Below are 17,112 nucleotides of genomic sequence, written 5' to 3'. Positions count from 1 at the left end.
TAGGGCTAACTACTTTCACAGCTGGGGAACATGAGTCAATCCTTTTTCCTCCTCTGTATTTATGGAAATGTATTGAAACTGAATGTATTGTATTGAGACTGAATGTATTGAGTCCTCAGTACATGCTGCATGAATTGGAGCAGCTGCTCCTGACTGAAGATAAGAAGCACCTCATACAAAATAATTCCTGCACTTAGCATCTTAAACATAATACAGTTCCTTTTTCACCCATAATGCATAGACTACTTCATTCTGCACAGCTAGCAAGAAAATAAAGGTTTGTTGAGATTAATCAAAACAGCCAAATACACTAATTCTGGCAAGAAGTGAAATAAAGTCCAGCTTTTACAGATAAACATAAAACCTCTCCTGTTTTCCACATTTATAGAGGATGTTTGGAAAGTCCTACACTGCCCGAGAAAGCAGTTTACCTGATACAGACCATTTGAGATGATTTTGGGATTAAGAAAGTATGAAGAAAATTCAAGCAAACATTTAGTGGTGTTTATGACTAGCAACTACGCCCTTTTAGACTAAATGCACTCCATTTTGAAGAAACATGGTTGAGGAGTTTGATATTGATAATGGAACCTGATATTTATTGGAATAGACCTTTTCATCACGTTTTTATAATACAGTATAAACATGACCTCAAAAGTATTTGGTTCTAATTTTATTTTTACAGCACAGAAAAACAAGCAAAGCTTTCATTGAGTAAAAAGGTACATTGTTATATAAAAACATTTTCATTTACAGCAAGATACATTTATGGAAGTACACACAGTACAAAACATTTACAACCCTTAATATTTAGAGATTCACCACTGGTTTTTTCCCTTAAATTGTACTGGCCTTTTGCAGGTGGGAAACCTGTAACAATGAAAGATCGATGTGTTCTCTCAAGTGCTAAACCCACTTCAATCATTCACGTCACAGGCTGCTGCGCAAATATTAACAGAAGCCATAGTCTATGTACTGGTGTAGAATGCATATAAGTGGAAAATACAGAGATATTTAAATCCAGGGGTTCCAGTTCTACTTATAGTTCTTCTCGGGTGCTTCTGCACATAATATACAGTATATACAAGGACTGATATGAAACCGAGAGCACAAGAGACGTCTGGAAGAGAGAGACACTGCAGCTTTGTGGTTAGCCTTGTTTAGCTGTTGAAGAATCTGCTCAAACTGGGTCGTGGACTTTCCAAGCACCAAGTTTTCAACCTCATGTTAAAAATTGGCCATGATGGAAACCATTTCAATCAACAGTGGTGGTGCCTTTCAGGATTTCTGATGCTCAGATCCAGTCTCCATGCAGTCCTTTAAGGATTAGAAAACTCAGTCTATTCCTGGATGACCAGATTGATGTTTTTAAAACAATTGTTATAAAGATCAATCAGTCTGACTTCTGCAACAGGTGAATTATGGGAAATGATCTTTGGTGCTAGAGCAGGAGACTACTTAGAAAACAACTGCATCAAGACAATATTGTAAAACAACAAATAAGCAAAATGCTTGGGTATAGAGCAAGAAGAGTGGAATTAAAATTCAGAAAGTTATGCTTAAGCTTTACAAAGATCTAGTAAAACCTCACTTATGCGTGTTCAGTTTTTGTCATGACACCATCAAAATATTGAACTGTTATATTCAAAATGAATGAAAAGAATGATCTTGGTATCACACAGACAAGTTAAAGTATTTTAAGCTTCAGTAGATAAGATGGATATTTCTAGCTGGTTATACATTAGTTATACTAGGGGTGTAGATGAAGACAGGTCTGCCCTGGGGGCTTTTCACATGTCATGAAATCAGGACAGGTCACAACTGCAAACTGAAACAGAATTCAAACAGGATGGAGAGCAGGAAAGGTCTTCACACAAAGAGGTGTATATCTGGAACAGGCTTCCCAATCAGGTGGTTGAAACACAAACTTTGGGCACTTTTACAAAACAACTAGACAAATATGATGAACTAAGTGTGACTTCCAAATGAACAAGATGGGCAGAATGACTGACTCCCTGTTGTTTGAATCCTTGTCCACGATCTGGAAGAGGAACAGGAGCCTGTGTTGCTTCCAGCAGGACCACACACACCGCCTGAGACTGTCCCTAGACTCCACATTGACCAGTCCTGCCTAACCATGATCCAAAAACTAAGAATCGGTGCCTTTGTCTTGAAATGTTTCTTCTTGCAACCAGTTACATTTAATAAAATCTATAATACAATTCATACAACCATCTTCATTAATCTTAGTGATTAAGCTAATGATCCAGATTAAAGCGTGAGGTCAAGCTTTTTTAGTGCACTAGTAAGGCGTTATTACCAATTAAACCACTAGTTGCGTAACTGAAGACAATGCCGCCACCTAGCGGATATCCATGGTAGTTTAATTGGCTTCTGGGAAAACTGGCCCTGGTGTGTTTGTCTGTGTGATTGCTGGGGTGGACTGGTGTCCCGTCTAGAGTGAACCCCTCCTTGCTGGGATGAGCTCCAGCTCTGCTTCTCCAGGCCCCTTGTGCTGGCTAAAGCGGTGAGGAAATGGAAGGATGGATGATCCTCTTAAACTGTTCATTTTATACACCTCAGATCTTATAGAGAAACAGGATTCTTCTTTAAAAGCCGTCATAGTGGAAAATAAAACTAATCTACACTTATATAACCTTGAGGTTAAACCAAAAAAAATGCAGGTGATCTTCCAGGAATCCTGAGCCTCTTTCAATCAATTTCTTAGTCTGTGAGTCTTGGCCTAGACCCTCCAGCCACACAAAAACAGAGCAGCTCAGCCCGGAATCCAGTCCCTTTCCCCCACAGAGCTGCAGGCTTTCAATTCCACCCCCAGCTCTAAATTACTGTAATTACTAATGAGCTATTATTGGCTTAATAGGTCGAAATTACCCTCTTGGAATTTAGCTGGTAATTAAAAACTGCAGAATCCAGCATTCGGAGACAGGTGGGTGGCCAGTTCCCAAGCTCCAGGGACGGGCACCAGGCTACTTCCCCGCAGGGGGCTGAGGAAGGATGAGGGGGTGCTTGTTGGCACCCCTCTCGTGCCAGCACACGTCAAACAGCGGGTAGACCTTCCCCTGCAGCTCGGCCTGGAAGCTGTAGATGAAGCCCAGCTCCTGGTTGCTGTCCGCATTGTAGAAGGTCAGCTCTCCCTTCTCGTAGTCCAGGAAGATGCCAATCCTGGCGGGCCGGGCGGACAGGGGCAGGGGCACGCGGGGGTTGGCGAAGGCCTCGTACAGACGCCCCTCCCGCAGGCCGATGAGCCAGACGCCGCTCTCCGGGCTCTTGACCAGCTTGCCCCTGCGGCTGGTGGTGCCCTTGATGAGCCCCAGGCGCCACCTGGGCTTGTCCTCCACCACCACCTCCCAGTAGTGCTTCCCCGAGGAGAAGCCCCGGCTGGCCAGCACGCAGTGGCTGTAGCAGAAGCGCTCGGGGTTGGGGGGCAGGCGACAGGGCTCCGTGCCGCACTCCACCACTGTCTCCCCACAGCGCAGCTGCAGCATGGGGTGGGCGGTCAGGGGGTCCAGCTTCAGACACTCCGGGGCTGAGGGAACCGGTCACACACACTGCAGTGAGGCACCTTGTCATGGAAAGACACACACACACACACACACACACACACACACACACACACACACACACACACACACACACACACACAGTTACCTGGCAGGACTCTCCTGTGCAGCCTCTTCCACACTGAGATCTTGATGTCGTTGTGATGAAAGCCGGGTGTGAAGGTGATGGCGCTGTACGTCCGCTCACCTCTCTGCTGCTTCTGCTGTGACTCTCTGAGCCTGGGACACACATGGGCTATCAAACACACAGCTTCTCTCCAACACACCCCTCCCCACCCAGTGCGAGCGGAAAGACACTGGCAGCAGGCCCTCACTCCTGGGCCTCGGCAGACAGCTCCACCAGGTTTTAAAGTAGAAATGGGACTAACAAGCAAAATCTAATGAAACAAAAACATTTCACTAAACATACTACACACATAGTGTAACACACAAAATACCATAAAATCTCTAATTTTTTTAATTTGATTGCTTGATTTAAAAGAAATTAAATGCCTTTTTATTGCTGTATGTGTTGGACCAGAGTTCGGGGACATTCCCTACCTAAAGTGGAAACTGCCTATTAATCCATTAGCTGTTTGTTGTTCTCTGAATGAATCCTAAACTGAAAGCCACATCACATCACTCAGTGTAATCACATTAGTGGGGAGTTCACTGGTCTAAAGACAGAGGGAGTGTGAACTGACCACGTACATATTCTGAAATGACTGAATCTGCAAGTTAACACAAACCCTATTAGATGAAAAAAGGGCAAGACCAGTTCTAACACCACAAATAATATATCACCTGGTCACAGATAAGCCAGTTAGGAGGATCAGGGGTGAAGCCTGATACTTACCTAGGGGCAATAGATCCATATTTCTGCAAGATAAATAGAAACCCCATCAATTCACATCATTAAGTGAGAAATTCCTTTAAACTTAAACAGTCTAACTTAAAATCCTAGCTCTCCTCAATTAATTTAGTGGAGCCCAGCTCTGGTGATCACCTAGACAGGCCTTAATCATTCCAGAGCAACACCCAGAGGTGATTCCCTGCTGCTTCAGTTCTGAACGTCACCTTACACTCTCTTCATACAGGCTGGGTGAGCATGTCGGCTCCGGCAGCAATCAATCCCAAACTTGTAGGTGAAACCAAAGCAACACTCTTTCATTCCTCTGTGGTCTCACTGGCCGGGTCTCTGGCCCTTCCTTCAGAAGGTGCTCTATTGGAAACATCCCCGTTTTCCATGGCTACCCGCTGCCAAGCTGGACTGACCGTGATGAAGCCCAGGTGGCTCTCGTTGTTCAGCCTCTCCAGGGTGCCCTCTGCCTCCTGGAGCCCAGCCAGGACCTGGGTCATGTCGTCCACCTGGCTCTGGATGGAGGCGATGAGGCTGGCCGCCTTGCTCTCCACCGCCTGCATGAAGTCGGCTTCCTCCAGCTCAATGTAGCGCCGCAGCTCCCCGAACTCCTTCCGGATCACCCACTTGAACACATCCGACTCGTTCTGCCAGGGAGACAGCACCCTCAGTCAGCACGCCCTGTAACGTGGGCACTCGCCAAACACAATTAACCTCATGCCCTCTTCTGACACCCCACAAGCTACCCAGTCATGCTTGCCACGCTGACACCCTGGAGGCCTGGATGAGATCCTTGGTTTAGTCTTGGAAGCAGCCAAAGAGATAAAAGGCCCCTTACTGGTGGAGGTGTCCGAGAAGAGGCAGCAGCTGCTCCTTACGATCCTGATACCTGAGAGCTGCACTCCCCTGTTTGAGGTGTGCTCCTGCTGCCCCCTGGGAGAGGCAGAAAGCCCCAGCAGCTGAGAGGGAGCCACTGTCAGAGAACCTTTAAAGCAAGTGCACCCTCTGCCTTACTACAGAACAGTAACAGCTCTAACAGCTGCCATAAATCTTCCCAGGGTGTCAGGGAGTCAGTGATGGGTTATTAGCACACAGTGTTTCCAGAGTCCGGAGGCATCAAAGAAAGAACAAGACAGCAGAATGGCCCATCTGGGCAGTGGGACTCACAGTGATGCGAGACTTGTTGTAAGCCATTTTACAGATCTGCTCCTCCAGCTTCCTCCGCTGTGTCTGCAGCTCCGTCATCAGGCAGGAGACGTCCTCCTGCGGGGGAAAGGACAGGCCTTCAGCTTCGCTCCCGTTTGTTGACTACCTCTTGTGGAGCCTCAGCCAGGATCTGACTGGGAAAGATGAGCTTGCTGTGGAGCTCATCCAGGAGGGCAGAGACCTCCAGAGTGAATCCATTACAGCTGTGCTCATCAAAAGCTTGCAAGGGCCACCATGAGGGGAAAAAAATCATTTCAAAGGCTGCCCTGTGAGTCACAGTGTCTACTGTTTCAAAAGCGCTGGGCACACATTAACATTTAATAGCACAGCTTATCAGGGCCACAGCAAACAGAACAGCCCATAAAAAATCAACAGCATTACAGCCTGTAAAAACCAGGTGATGATCTGTATCTGTAACATGGAAGTTTCCACACTCATTCAGAGAAGGACATTTGAAAGCTTGCAATTCACCTCTGGACAGACTTGGCGATGTTTAAAAAATTAAGAAGGCTAGTCCCAATTTACTGGATTACTCCACTGCCTTTGCTTCGTGTTTCAGATTATCTGGGATTTCTTACGAACTGGCTGCATGAGATTGAGTTATAAAAAAGACATTGTTGCTCTGGAACCCATGCAGAGAAGAGCTATCAGATATATCCCAGGGTTTATAGGAAGGTCCTACACAGACAGGCTGCCTTTTGCACGGCAAGAAACGGGCACAAGGCGGGATTCTCCACAGGCACACGCACACGCACACTCACGCCAGTTAACCTACTGTACCACTGCACCACTCTGCCTCCCTCATGTCATTTATAACGGATTTTTCCACACTGCCATTGCTTGTTGCTCGGTTTGCAATCCACTTTCCTGACAACGTACATTCCTCTCTGGAGCTAAAACTTTCGCTAAATGTTTCTGCTGGGAGTCTTCCCTCTCCTGATGAGCGGTACCTTCATGCGGCTGTAGACGCTGCCCAGTGGGGTGATCCTGTGGCCCCGGTGGGCCCCGATGCTGCCGCACAGCCCACAGATGACGGTCTGGTCCTCCTCGCAGTACAGGCTCAGGGGGTTGTGGTGCTGCGGGCAGACCTCGGCCTCGGGCTGTGAGCCGCTCAGCTCCCGCAGCGCGTCCACGATCTTCGCCAGCGTGACATTGGGCGGGGGGCTGTCTCCGTCCACCTCGCAGCGGCACACTGGGCACTGCAGCTGGCCGAACTGGTCAATGGCCATGGAGCGCACGCAGCACTTGCAGTACGAGTGGCCGCACTGCAGCATCAGGGGCTCGGCGAACAACTCCAGGCACACCGGGCACAGGAGCTGGTCCTCCAGGGACTCCAGGCTGGGCCGCCGGGCCATCGCAGGCTCCCGCTGCTGGCGACTTGAGTCCAGGGAACCCAGCCCTGCTGGACCGAGCTGAGGAGAGCTCTGCGCCGGCCCGAGAGCACGCACTAAACACTGGAGCGGGGGGCGGAGAAAGAAGAGAGGAGGCCTGCAGTCAATTCGTCCCTAAAAGCCTCCCTGAAATGACTGCTTTTTCGGGGTCTCTCTTCTTCGGGCTGCCCAGGCAGTCGGTGTTGGTTCCAGAAGACAGCGGCGAGGTGGAATGAGCCTGGATCTCTCCTCTGTCCTGGAGAGAAGGGTATCTGAGGCCCAGGTGTCGAGGGTGACCTTCAGAGGAGAAGTTTTTATCAGGTTTCTTGCTCAAGTGGTGCCAGGAACTGGCACCTTGTGATCGTTTGTAAACGCCCTTATTTTTATAGCAAGGTCTGCACACAGGGGCTCGTTCGAGAAGAAAAATAAAAAGGTTGTGAAAAAGCAGACGATGCCACTTCAACACTGAGGTCTTGATTAAACCTGTTTTTACAATAATGTCTGAAGGACAGAAAGAGAGTCCGTCTGTGGGGGTCCATTGACAGGGAGGCCATACTTCCACTACACAACAGGTGGCGGGAGTGTGGAACAAGCTACCTGTCATGTTCCTGAAACTGATTTCCTTCAAGAAATAGCTGGGAGAGATCCTCAGATCTAGTAGCTTCTAGAAACAAAACAAGCTCTCTCACAGATGTATGAAGCAAAACACAGACAATACAGGTGGAATCAAATAAGCTCTAAACCTAAAACAGAAAACATTTACAGCACATACAGGTCCTAAGACACAGAACTGAAAGGGCTTTGCTTACTAAACATTGAACATTGTCAAGTACCCATCTACATCAGCGAATAATAAGTCAAGCGATTTTCAAAGGAAGAGGCAGATTGGTGTACAAAGGTCAGCAGCCCTGGTCAGGCAGGTAGGGGCAGCTACAGGTGACCAGCAGACTACACCACTCACGTGTGTCCTGCCCGCATTTCTGTGAATTTCTTATTTTTTATTTTTGGTATTACATAACCAAAACGAGACTTAAGGCAATATCGCAAATTACTTATCTAAAGTACTCAAGTGCAATGTTGCTTTTTTTCTAGCTTCAAGTGAAATAAAATACTACAGTACGTTTTGAAAGGGAACAACGGACATATTTGCAATAAGACTAAGGAGTTTCTTGCCGTTCGCCCACCACAACACCAAACGTAAATATACTGGCGACGCTCTGCGTTTGTAAAGGTCACAGAGTAATTTACTGGTATAGGACACATTACTCCGGTAATATGCAGCGTTGGAAGTTCGATTATCTGGCAAGTTGTGTTCTCAAATAATTGACAAAAAAAAACACTAACGTAAAATTTTAAAGATTGGTATTAAATACTTTATTGTAACTAGATATCTTGAAAGAAGTTGCGTTTTGGGATTTGCATTTGTTTCGAGATTTCCTATTGGACACAAATCCGGACGGAAGGCCACACTCCTGCCTGCCCCCAGGCTAAGGTTTCAAAGCGTCTGTTCGTACCATGTTCCTGGACAGGCACAGTCCAGCAGCTCTCCCTTAAATCAGCAATTTGCAAAGTCTTGAACACATCGTGGTGTCGTGGTCAGTCAGGTAGGACTGTCCAGCTGTGTCCTGCGAGCTCCAGACAGGTGTTGGTGTTTTCATTTCAAATGATCCATCAGCTCCCTAATTGAACAAATCACGTACTTCAGTGGCCAAAACAATTTTTTTCAAAGTCTTCAGAAATCCGATGATTGAGGGTGACCGATAATTTAAGTCGCAGGTTGTACATACTTGTTTTACACCGAGTCGCACATTTAATTTAGGACTGAGGGTATCCCCAAAGCACTCATCTAACAAGCGTGATTAATGATATGATATTGATGTTCTGAATCTGAATTCTGACAGTCTTTGGGATTGTTGTTGTGGTCATTATTGAGGCCGGCCCTCTCTCCTCTCGGCTCGGCTCAGCCTCAGGCCTGTGGGCGGGAAGCTGCGGAGCGGACCGGCGGTTTTTAGTGCCCAAGAAGATAAAATATTAGAATCGCATTTTTAACGGTGGGGTGATTAATTTGATGGATATGTCGACCAACGGGCTGTCAGCCAGAGTCCAGCAGTTTTTAAACCCGGAGGAGCAGCAAAGAAATTCGGAGTCGCAGGTGAGTCTTTTATTGACTTTCCTGCAAACCCCGCTTTCTGTTAGTATTTACGTATATTGGTAACGCTTTTTAATTTCGAAATGCAGTCTTGTCCCAGTCTGCCTTTAACCTGCCCGTGACTGAATCTGTTGTGCTTGATGTGTTCAGTTTGTAGTATTATTATTATCAACACCGAAGCAATTGTGATTCACAATGGGGGAAATACGTCGCAATTTAATGTACCTTGGCTAAACTGACAAGAGGTTTTCGTTTCGCTAAACTTTGAGGCCTGGCGCTTTTCTTGATTCAATCCGTAGATCATACTTTATTTCATTTCTTCGGAGGGCAGTATACTACAGTATTCACGCCACTGCGGTGTTGCCATCGCCGTCCAGACGTCTTATTCCAACCGCTTACATAATCATGCAGATTAAAACCGATGGATGTGGATACTGACCATTGAAGAGTATCCTGGCCAAGGGGGTACTAATAAGTAGAGGTCCCGTGTGCATGGGCTGGGCTGGGCAGCAGGCTGCATGCGCTTGACCAGGTGTGGCAGAGACCTGTCGCTTCCTGTCTGTGCTCCTGTTCAGCAGTCCCACATTTGACCACTGGTGTACCTTGGCTTCAGAACGTCCACAAGTGGTTTTTAAGGTCTCCACTGGGATAGCAGCCAGAAGACCCCCTGACCCCTGCTCTAACCCCCCCCCGGGTCCGATTAAGCACTGGGAGGGGTTTGCTGGTGTATCTGGTGACCGTACACCTGGCTGGGCTCCTGTGTGCCCTGCTGATGACATGCAGCCTGTCTGTGTGTGCAGAGCCCGTATCGGCGCCTGGCGCGGCGCATGCAGGCCCTGGTGGGTGATGGAGGGATCCTGAAGGAAGTGATCCACCCTGGAGTTGGCCAGCTGGTCCCAGAGAACGCGTCCGTCTCGTGTAAGTGAAGAGAGCAAAGAGTGGGCAAGAGTGCACCAGTCTTGATGCTTTTAAATGGAGCTCTGGCTGGACTGTGGGGATCCCTGACGCTGGGGTGTTACTAGCGATGCGGGCTTGATTCCCCGGCGCTCCAGTGTGGGCGTCGGACTGTATTTGGGAGTCATGAGGATCAGACGCTTGATGGGAATACTGCTGCGCTCGGGTCCGGTTCATGTGAGGAAAGGTTGTGTCCCATTAGGATTGGATAGTGGGGTGGGGAATAAAAATCCAGTGTAGAAGCATCCTGAACAGCACTTCCTCAGTTGTTTTGATAAAGAACAGACTGCTTCTTAGGGTGGGTATTCTTAATACTGATTTCTTGATTGCCTTTAACAAAGGAGAAATCACAGATCAGATTGGAGAAAGCTGCATGAAGGCTACAGCCCAGTGCTGGTGGTTAGAAACGGCAGCATGGAAATCCTCACGTGGAATATCAGCAACAGACTCCCAGCTTGCACAGCCAGTCGCGTTCTCCTTGGTCTCACTAGCAAACATCTTTATCTTAACGGTCTGGGATGACTTTTTATTTACCTCAGGCTTTTTTAGTGTATTTCCAAGAAATGTCAGTCTGCCAGTCCCCTTTTTTAAAGTAGTGAGCTTGTGGTTCCGCTGCCTTCTGAGGAATTCAGAGCTGATTAGCTGTGGCGAGCTTAGCTTGGTACTCCTCCAAGATAAAACAGAAGTTTTATTTGCCTATTTATGACGGCCCGGTCTAGAACAGCCGGCCGTTTCTTTGCATCTCGGCTCAGTGCCACGTCCTGTGCTGTGCAGGGAAGGTGGGCCCTGTGAAATGGCAAGCGGATGCTTTTCTGCTTTACAGAACCAAGAAATAATTAGCGTGTTTTTGCAGTTGGACAAAGTAAAAAAAAAACTTAGTCTGTTTTTAGTGTCCAATTTTACATCATACCTTACATTAATCTGTAAAGAAAAAAAAACATGTATTGCTTCCATTACAATATATTGAAGACATTTTATAATTTTTATATTTTCATAACAATGTTTCACACACAAGTGTGGTGGTCAGTGCCACTGAGCTTTGACTTGACACTGAAGCCAGGCGGGGGTTCTGGTGATCTCCCCCTGAATGACACACTCTCTATGTAGCTTTGTTTTATTCTTTTTTTGAGAATAAACACTTAATTCAGCGGCTTGATTTTGCACAGCAGATAACTGTATGCACTTCTGAGACGATGTATTTTTCCAGTTCGTTACGCAGGCTTTCTGGAATACTCCGACTCTCCGTTTGAAAGCAACTCCTATTTGAAGCACCCTCGCCTGATGAGGCTGGGAAGAGGTGGGTTCTGCGCCAGGTGTCGGGAACACATCGTCATGAAGGCCTTACAGGCTTGTGCGACTATTGATGAAGGAGAATGGGGTTACGGGGTGCAGTAGATCTTTTTGCACAGTACTGGCTCTGGGAGGAGCTTGGAGTCCAGTTGTTGCCAGGTTGAGGTGGTTCAGGCACCTGGTGAGGTGCCCCCTGCTGGAGGTGTATGGGGTGTACTGGGCACGGCCCACTGGAGGAGACCTGGGGCAGAACCAGGGCATGCTGGGGGATTATACCTCCACGCTGGCCTGGGGGAGCTAGGGGACTGTTGCAGAGATTAGGATTCGAAAGGGAAGTGTGGTCTGTCCTGCTCAGCCTGTTACCACTCCCCAGGAGTAAGTAGTTAGTAAAGGGCACACCCCTTCGGTCATTCATCATCATCATCACTTTCTGTCTAGTTCCACAGCAAGTTAAAGTTGCACATGATTTTAAATTATTTAGTTGGCAATGCAACAACAAGCCCTCTGAATACATTTTGGTAAAAGCAACTGCACCACCGCCTCTCTCTCCCCCTGCCTTGCTCTTTAAGGCTTCTTCTCCCTGTTCCCCAGAGGTGACGCTGGTGGGCCTGGAGGTGGGCTTGCTGACCATGCGCAAGGGCGAGTTTGCGCGTTTCCTGTTCCTGCCCGACTACGCGTACGGGGCGATGGGCTGCCCTCCGCTCATCCCTCCCGCTGCCACCGTCCTGTTCGAGGTGCACCTCCTCGACTTCCTGGACACGGCTGAAGTCGACAGCTTTTTCGACCTGACTCTGGTAACGGCCTGTGAGAAGGGCTGTGCGTTTTCCCGCTGCCTTGGGTGTGGCCTGGGGGCACCGTGGTCATGTTTGTACTGGGTGAAAACATAACGCACTTGGGTCAGATCCTGTATGTCTGAAGTGAAAGGTCTTGTTAAGAGGAGATGCTGCCTTTTGAAAAGCGCTATGAAAAATAGTTTATTATTATTACCAGAGGCAGCAGAGCTGTTGACGGGGAGTGAGATTTGGCTGCAAAGCAGTTTTCCTCTTCCCCATCATGCTGTTCTGCTTGTCTTCCCAGGAGCAGCAGCGCACAGTCCCGCTGTCCACGGCGCTCGGCGTGGTTGACACGGAGCGCACCTTCGGCAACCGCTGCTTCGGGCAAGGCCGCTACGAGGAGGCCAAGGAGCACTACAAAAAGGCAAGGAGCGTCTCGGCGGCCGTCTGCAAGTTCTCGAGATCTTTGTGGCAGGCCAGCTTTCTGATAAACTCTTATTAGTGATTCTTTATATTAATTGCATCGCAGCTGCCTTTATCCAGGGCGAGTTGCATTGCGGTGCAAGTATGAAGGAAACCCTCGATAAGATTAAATGAAAGTCGCATTCACAAAAGTACAGTGAGACCAGCATGATGGTGATGCAGAGGGAGAGGCTCTCAAAGCCTAATTGAAGAAGGGAGTAGTAGTTACTGGGTGTTAATCAAGAGCTTCACACAATACTTTATACACATGCCCGTGTGCGCAGTTGATTACTTCAGAAGAAAAGATAAAAAATGCATGCATTATGTGAGCTAAATAGCCAATTGGTTTTTCAATTAGTGACCAATGTATTGTGGAATGATTGCAATTAGGATATATGATTTTTAATGCTATCTGGGGAAACTCCCACCCTCGGCGATCGTTTTGGTAACTGTTTCTCATTCAGCTACACAGGACTTTTTCTACAAGGTTTCGTTTCCAATTTCAGAAGCTCCTTAAAATAAAAATGTCATTTTGGAAAAACTGACCCCATCCCATAAGTGTCTACAGGTCTGTTGAAGGCAGACCAGACACATTTGTGAAACCGAGCACAGGCTTCAGTCAGTGTCCAACAATCTCAGTCTGCTCCTCTGGAGTGGGCAGTGCTGTTGAGCATATACAGTGAAAGGCAGAGAGTTATGTGATAATTTAGTTTTTTTAAACATTTAGCATTTTGATATGGAACCCCCCTAAAACACAGGTTGATGTGTGTGATAAATGTCTTATAGTTGCTGTTCTTCTGCTTTAATTTCCAACTCCCAGAAATCCAGAGAGTGTAAATCAGGCCATGCAGCTCTAGCTGATTGCATGAGATTGTGTGGCTGCCCATTGATCTTATTCTCTGGCCCTGCCTGTGCCCTCCAGGGGATCGCTGTGCTGGGGGACCGCCAGCCGATGGGCGATGAAGAGAAGCGCAGCATGGAAGCCCTGCAGCTGCCCATCCTCCTCAACCTGTCCCTCACGCAGCTGCGCCTGGAGCGCCCAGCCAAGGCCCTGGATTACGGGCAGAAAGCCTTGGAGATCAGCCCCCACAACGCCAAGGCTCTCTTCCGCTGCGGGCAGGTGAGGCTCCGTCCCGACCCCCCTCTGCCTGAGCAGTGCTGCCACCCCAGGGGGGTGCTGGTACTGCGCCCACACAAGCCCCTTTCCTCCCCTCCCTCCGGATACATCCTTCGCCACTAAGAGTACCAGAATCCTTTGCACAGTTGACCCATTGTGCAAAGTGCAATAGTCTTTTTTGCACCAGCAACCTTGCTCCCCAGCCAGTTGGTGTCGGTGGTGGGGGGGGGCAAATACATCTGGCCAAATGTAAAATCAGGCCGAATATCGCAAGCAATGCTGTCAAAACAGAAAACAGAACATCTGTCAGAATTATGTTCACCATAAGTGGGCTATTGGTTTAAAAACTCTGGTCCAGAGGGAAGAGCACCATTTATTAGGTTACCAGTAATTCTTACACCAGCAGCCTGGTTTTCCCTATATGTCTCCCATCCGGGCGGTGCGGTGGCTCCGGTGATATTTGATGATAATCCCACAACCATCGGAATTATGCTGTGGTAGATTGAGATAGTTGTGGCTTGTGTGGCAAATCTTTTTTTTGTGTGTGTGTGTTTATCTAGGCCTACATGGAGATGGGAGAATACAGAAAGGCCAGAAACTGCCTCATGATGGCACAGGAGAAAAAACCCTTGGACACAGACATCAAAGACCTCTTGAAGAAGCTGGAAAGGTTGGCTTTTGCTTTTTCTATCTCAGGGTTTGTTTGTATGGACACGCATCAAGAAGAGATTGATGTTCATATATCTGTAAACTCTTTTGTAGTTGCCACAAGGGTTATGTGGCAGAGTGCAAGGAGATGTGTGCCAGGATGTTTGCAAGCTTAAATGCTGCATCAAAGAAATAAAGGTGAGTTTTTTTTCTTATTGCTTAATCTTATTGGTAATCTAGAACATTCACATTTCAGTTTTTAATGTGTACTTGTGACGCGTTGTTCTGCAAGGTGTATTGATCTGTAGGATGTCCTTCCAGAAGAGCCCACAGGAGGGCAGTGCGTAACTAAATATCGGGCTGGAGATCAGGACAATGTGTAATTCTTTTAGCGTTAGTATTATTAATCCTTGAACATTTCATTAATCAAAACCTCTGAAATCTTACTGAGTGCTGTGGTTGTAAGTTGCAGAATAACACAATGGTATTTGGTCAGTACTTTAGTTCCTTGATCTGTCTGCAGTGGTAGCCTGCTGTTCCTTTCAGTACAGCTCCCAGTGCCATGACGGATACTCTAATGACCTTTTTCTTCAGTTGGTAATTTTTAAATATTTAATCTATGCACAGTTCTCTGTAATTTACATTTTAAGCTTAAAGGCCATGTCAGTGAAACTATCTGTGCAGAAGAGAAAAATAATTTTCATTTCTCTGCATACTCTTTTCTATGTGAAAATTAAGACTTAAAAAGACTGTAAAAGCATTACACGCACCATAATTTGTGCATCATGGTAACTGAAAGCAGTACAAGGCCCAGCTTCCAACACCTTGCCAAGACATGTGCAGCGATTTCCAAATGAGATCGTGTGGAATTTAACATGATGTACTCAGAAGATCAAAGGGTTCGTTCTGAATGTGCCGTTGACTGACATACACTGAAGTTCTGATCGGAAATTCAATGGGCTGCTATTTTTAAAAGAGGTAAAATTTTCAAACAAAAACATGAAAGACATTAATTTTCTTTTATTCACAGTATTAAGAAAATCTGAAAGGCAAGCTTGATGAGCTAAGAACACCTCCTCCTGCACAAGGTGCTAGTTAGGGGGCGGTTGTAGCTCTTGTAAGCAGAGGCTGTAGTGTGTCAGAGAGCCGGGGTGACGTGCTGGCGCAGTTACAGGCAGCATTTTGAAACTTCCTTCACCCCCTAGTGCAGGTGGGTATGCAGAGGTCTGTCTCTCTTGCTCTCAGGTGAAACTGAGCCCGTTCCCGGTGATTAAACTGCTGTGAAAGAGCTTAATGCGGCTTAAGACTTAATGTTCGCAATAATTTGTTATGAGCCGGGAGGGTGCTCGTGTGTAAATGTAAGACGCAACATGATAGTCATCGTGCAGCCAGTGTAGCGCGATAAGGGAGTCGCCAATAACGGACGCGATGACAGAAGGGGTCGAGTGCGATTTGCTGCAACATGTCTCCCCTGCGGTTTGTGAATGCAGTTCCTTGTTGATCATCCCAGGGGCTGCTCTGCAGAGCCCCTGCCGCTGCCACATGCCCCCTGCACTCTGGTACCTTTAAGTGACAGCGGTTTGCAGATCAAAGCCTGCAGAAAGTAATTTAGGAATCGTATTAATGACACGCTCTGGCTGCACTTCAAAGGGCTCTGGCACACTCCAGCACAGCAGAAGCATCTTCTTTTTTTCCCTTTTCAGAATCAACGGGAGTTTATTTTATGTAGGAGGTTTGAAAACCATAAGAGTGACAAACGATGGAGGCAGAGACTATCTGTGAAAGTATGGAGATGGCTACAGGGTTGCAGGGGAGTGTGGTGTTGAAAGAAGCTTTTTTTTATTAAACACCAGCTTCTGTTGACTGTGGCACTGGATTAGTGTTAGGGCTTTTTAGCTTATTGCTTTAATCTCCTTTGTCAGCAGGGCCAAAATGTGTGATTTAAAGGGATCTACTGGTAGTTAAACAGCCCTTAAACCCAAACCACCCTGCTTCTCAGTTCAGTAAACTAAGTCCCTCTGCTTCTCAGACTGTCTCCAAGCCACACTGCCTGTTAGTTCCTCAGCTCCGCATGCCTCTTCCCAGCTCCCTGCGGCCTTCCAACCCTTGTGCTCAAAGGCCACACGGCCTTCGGGACCTGATCGCGAAGGAGAAGCATCTTAAAATATCCCGTTCGTTTTTTAGGGATTTCAAGGCTGCGCAAATGTTAAATGTCAGCTCTTCTCATCATTGTGAAGTAGAATTCACCAAGAGATGGATTGTTCACCGACTCGCAGGGAATGCGAGCTGGGCTTAGACCGTCGTGACATGGGCTAGTTTCCCTCCTGCTGGCGTGTTGTTGTTGTAGTAGAACCCCAGCTCGGTTCAAGAGGAAAGGTTCTGACACTTGGCGTCTGTGCTTGGCTGGGGAGCCAATGGTGCGAAGCTGCCATCTTTGGGAATCGGAACACCTCTCAGTGAGAACCCTCTGAGAGGCTGAACACGCTTGATAATGAGGGAGTTTTTATACAACCAGTCCTCTGGTGATGTTTAACACTTCTCTGACTCTGTTGCTCAACCAGCACATCCCCGCTCTGAGTTTCTTTTGGCACAGAGGCTCCAGGATTTGTTTTTGCTTTAGCCAGATTATTGTTTTCATTTTAAATTTGGCTGCATTTTTATGGCTGGTTCTAAAATGATATCCAGTGCTATTAGCAGTTATTCCGTCAGACTGAAGGACTACAA

The 17,112-nt window shown here is 47.3% G+C and overlaps 2 protein-coding genes across 5 annotated transcripts in view; one reads left to right on the top strand and one right to left on the bottom strand.

Annotated features, from left to right (window-relative positions):
• Positions 1–660: 660 nt before the first annotated feature.
• LOC148643719 (E3 ubiquitin-protein ligase TRIM50-like) lies at positions 661–7,320 on the bottom strand. Of its 2 annotated transcripts, XR_015929116.1 has the most exons (7): positions 6,576–7,320; positions 5,587–5,682; positions 4,836–5,066; positions 4,417–4,439; positions 3,670–3,800; positions 1,119–3,547; positions 661–1,061 (listed from the first exon to the last, which is right to left on the bottom strand). XR_015929116.1 is itself a non-coding variant. In XM_088616570.1 (6 exons), the coding sequence occupies exons 1-6, from the start codon at positions 6,978–6,980 to the stop codon at positions 2,988–2,990; spliced, it is 1,446 nt and encodes a 481-aa protein (XP_088472696.1). In that variant the 5' UTR covers positions 6,981–7,320; the 3' UTR covers positions 661–2,987. The 2 variants fall into 2 exon arrangements, 1 of the variants encoding a protein (XP_088472696.1); XM_088616570.1 differs by having other exon boundaries at positions 661–3,547.
• A 624-nt stretch (positions 7,321–7,944) lies between these two features.
• fkbp6 (FKBP prolyl isomerase 6) overlaps positions 7,945–17,112 on the top strand; it is a 42,608-nt gene continuing 33,440 nt past the window's right edge. For all 3 annotated transcript variants that reach the window (XR_015929117.1, XR_015929118.1, XM_088616571.1), the window contains exons 1-8: positions 7,945–9,147; positions 9,945–10,062; positions 11,306–11,395; positions 11,980–12,182; positions 12,466–12,585; positions 13,546–13,743; positions 14,301–14,410; positions 14,503–14,586. Coding sequence is in view for 1 of the 3 variants with exons in the window: in XM_088616571.1 (XP_088472697.1) it covers positions 9,064–9,147; positions 9,945–10,062; positions 11,306–11,395; positions 11,980–12,182; positions 12,466–12,585; positions 13,546–13,743; positions 14,301–14,410; positions 14,503–14,584 (1,005 nt within the window). In the remaining 2 variants the exon portion in view is untranslated. The remainder of the gene's footprint in view (positions 9,148–9,944; positions 10,063–11,305; positions 11,396–11,979; positions 12,183–12,465; positions 12,586–13,545; positions 13,744–14,300; positions 14,411–14,502; positions 14,587–17,112) is intronic.

This window comes from Lepisosteus platostomus, chromosome 22, assembly GCF_059453375.1.
Source record: "Lepisosteus platostomus isolate fLepPlt1 chromosome 22, fLepPlt1.hap1, whole genome shotgun sequence".
Taxonomy (NCBI): Eukaryota; Metazoa; Chordata; class Actinopteri; order Semionotiformes; family Lepisosteidae; genus Lepisosteus; species Lepisosteus platostomus.
The sequence above is the reverse complement of the archived record's forward strand: the minus strand, read 5'-3'. Positions and strand labels throughout refer to the sequence as shown.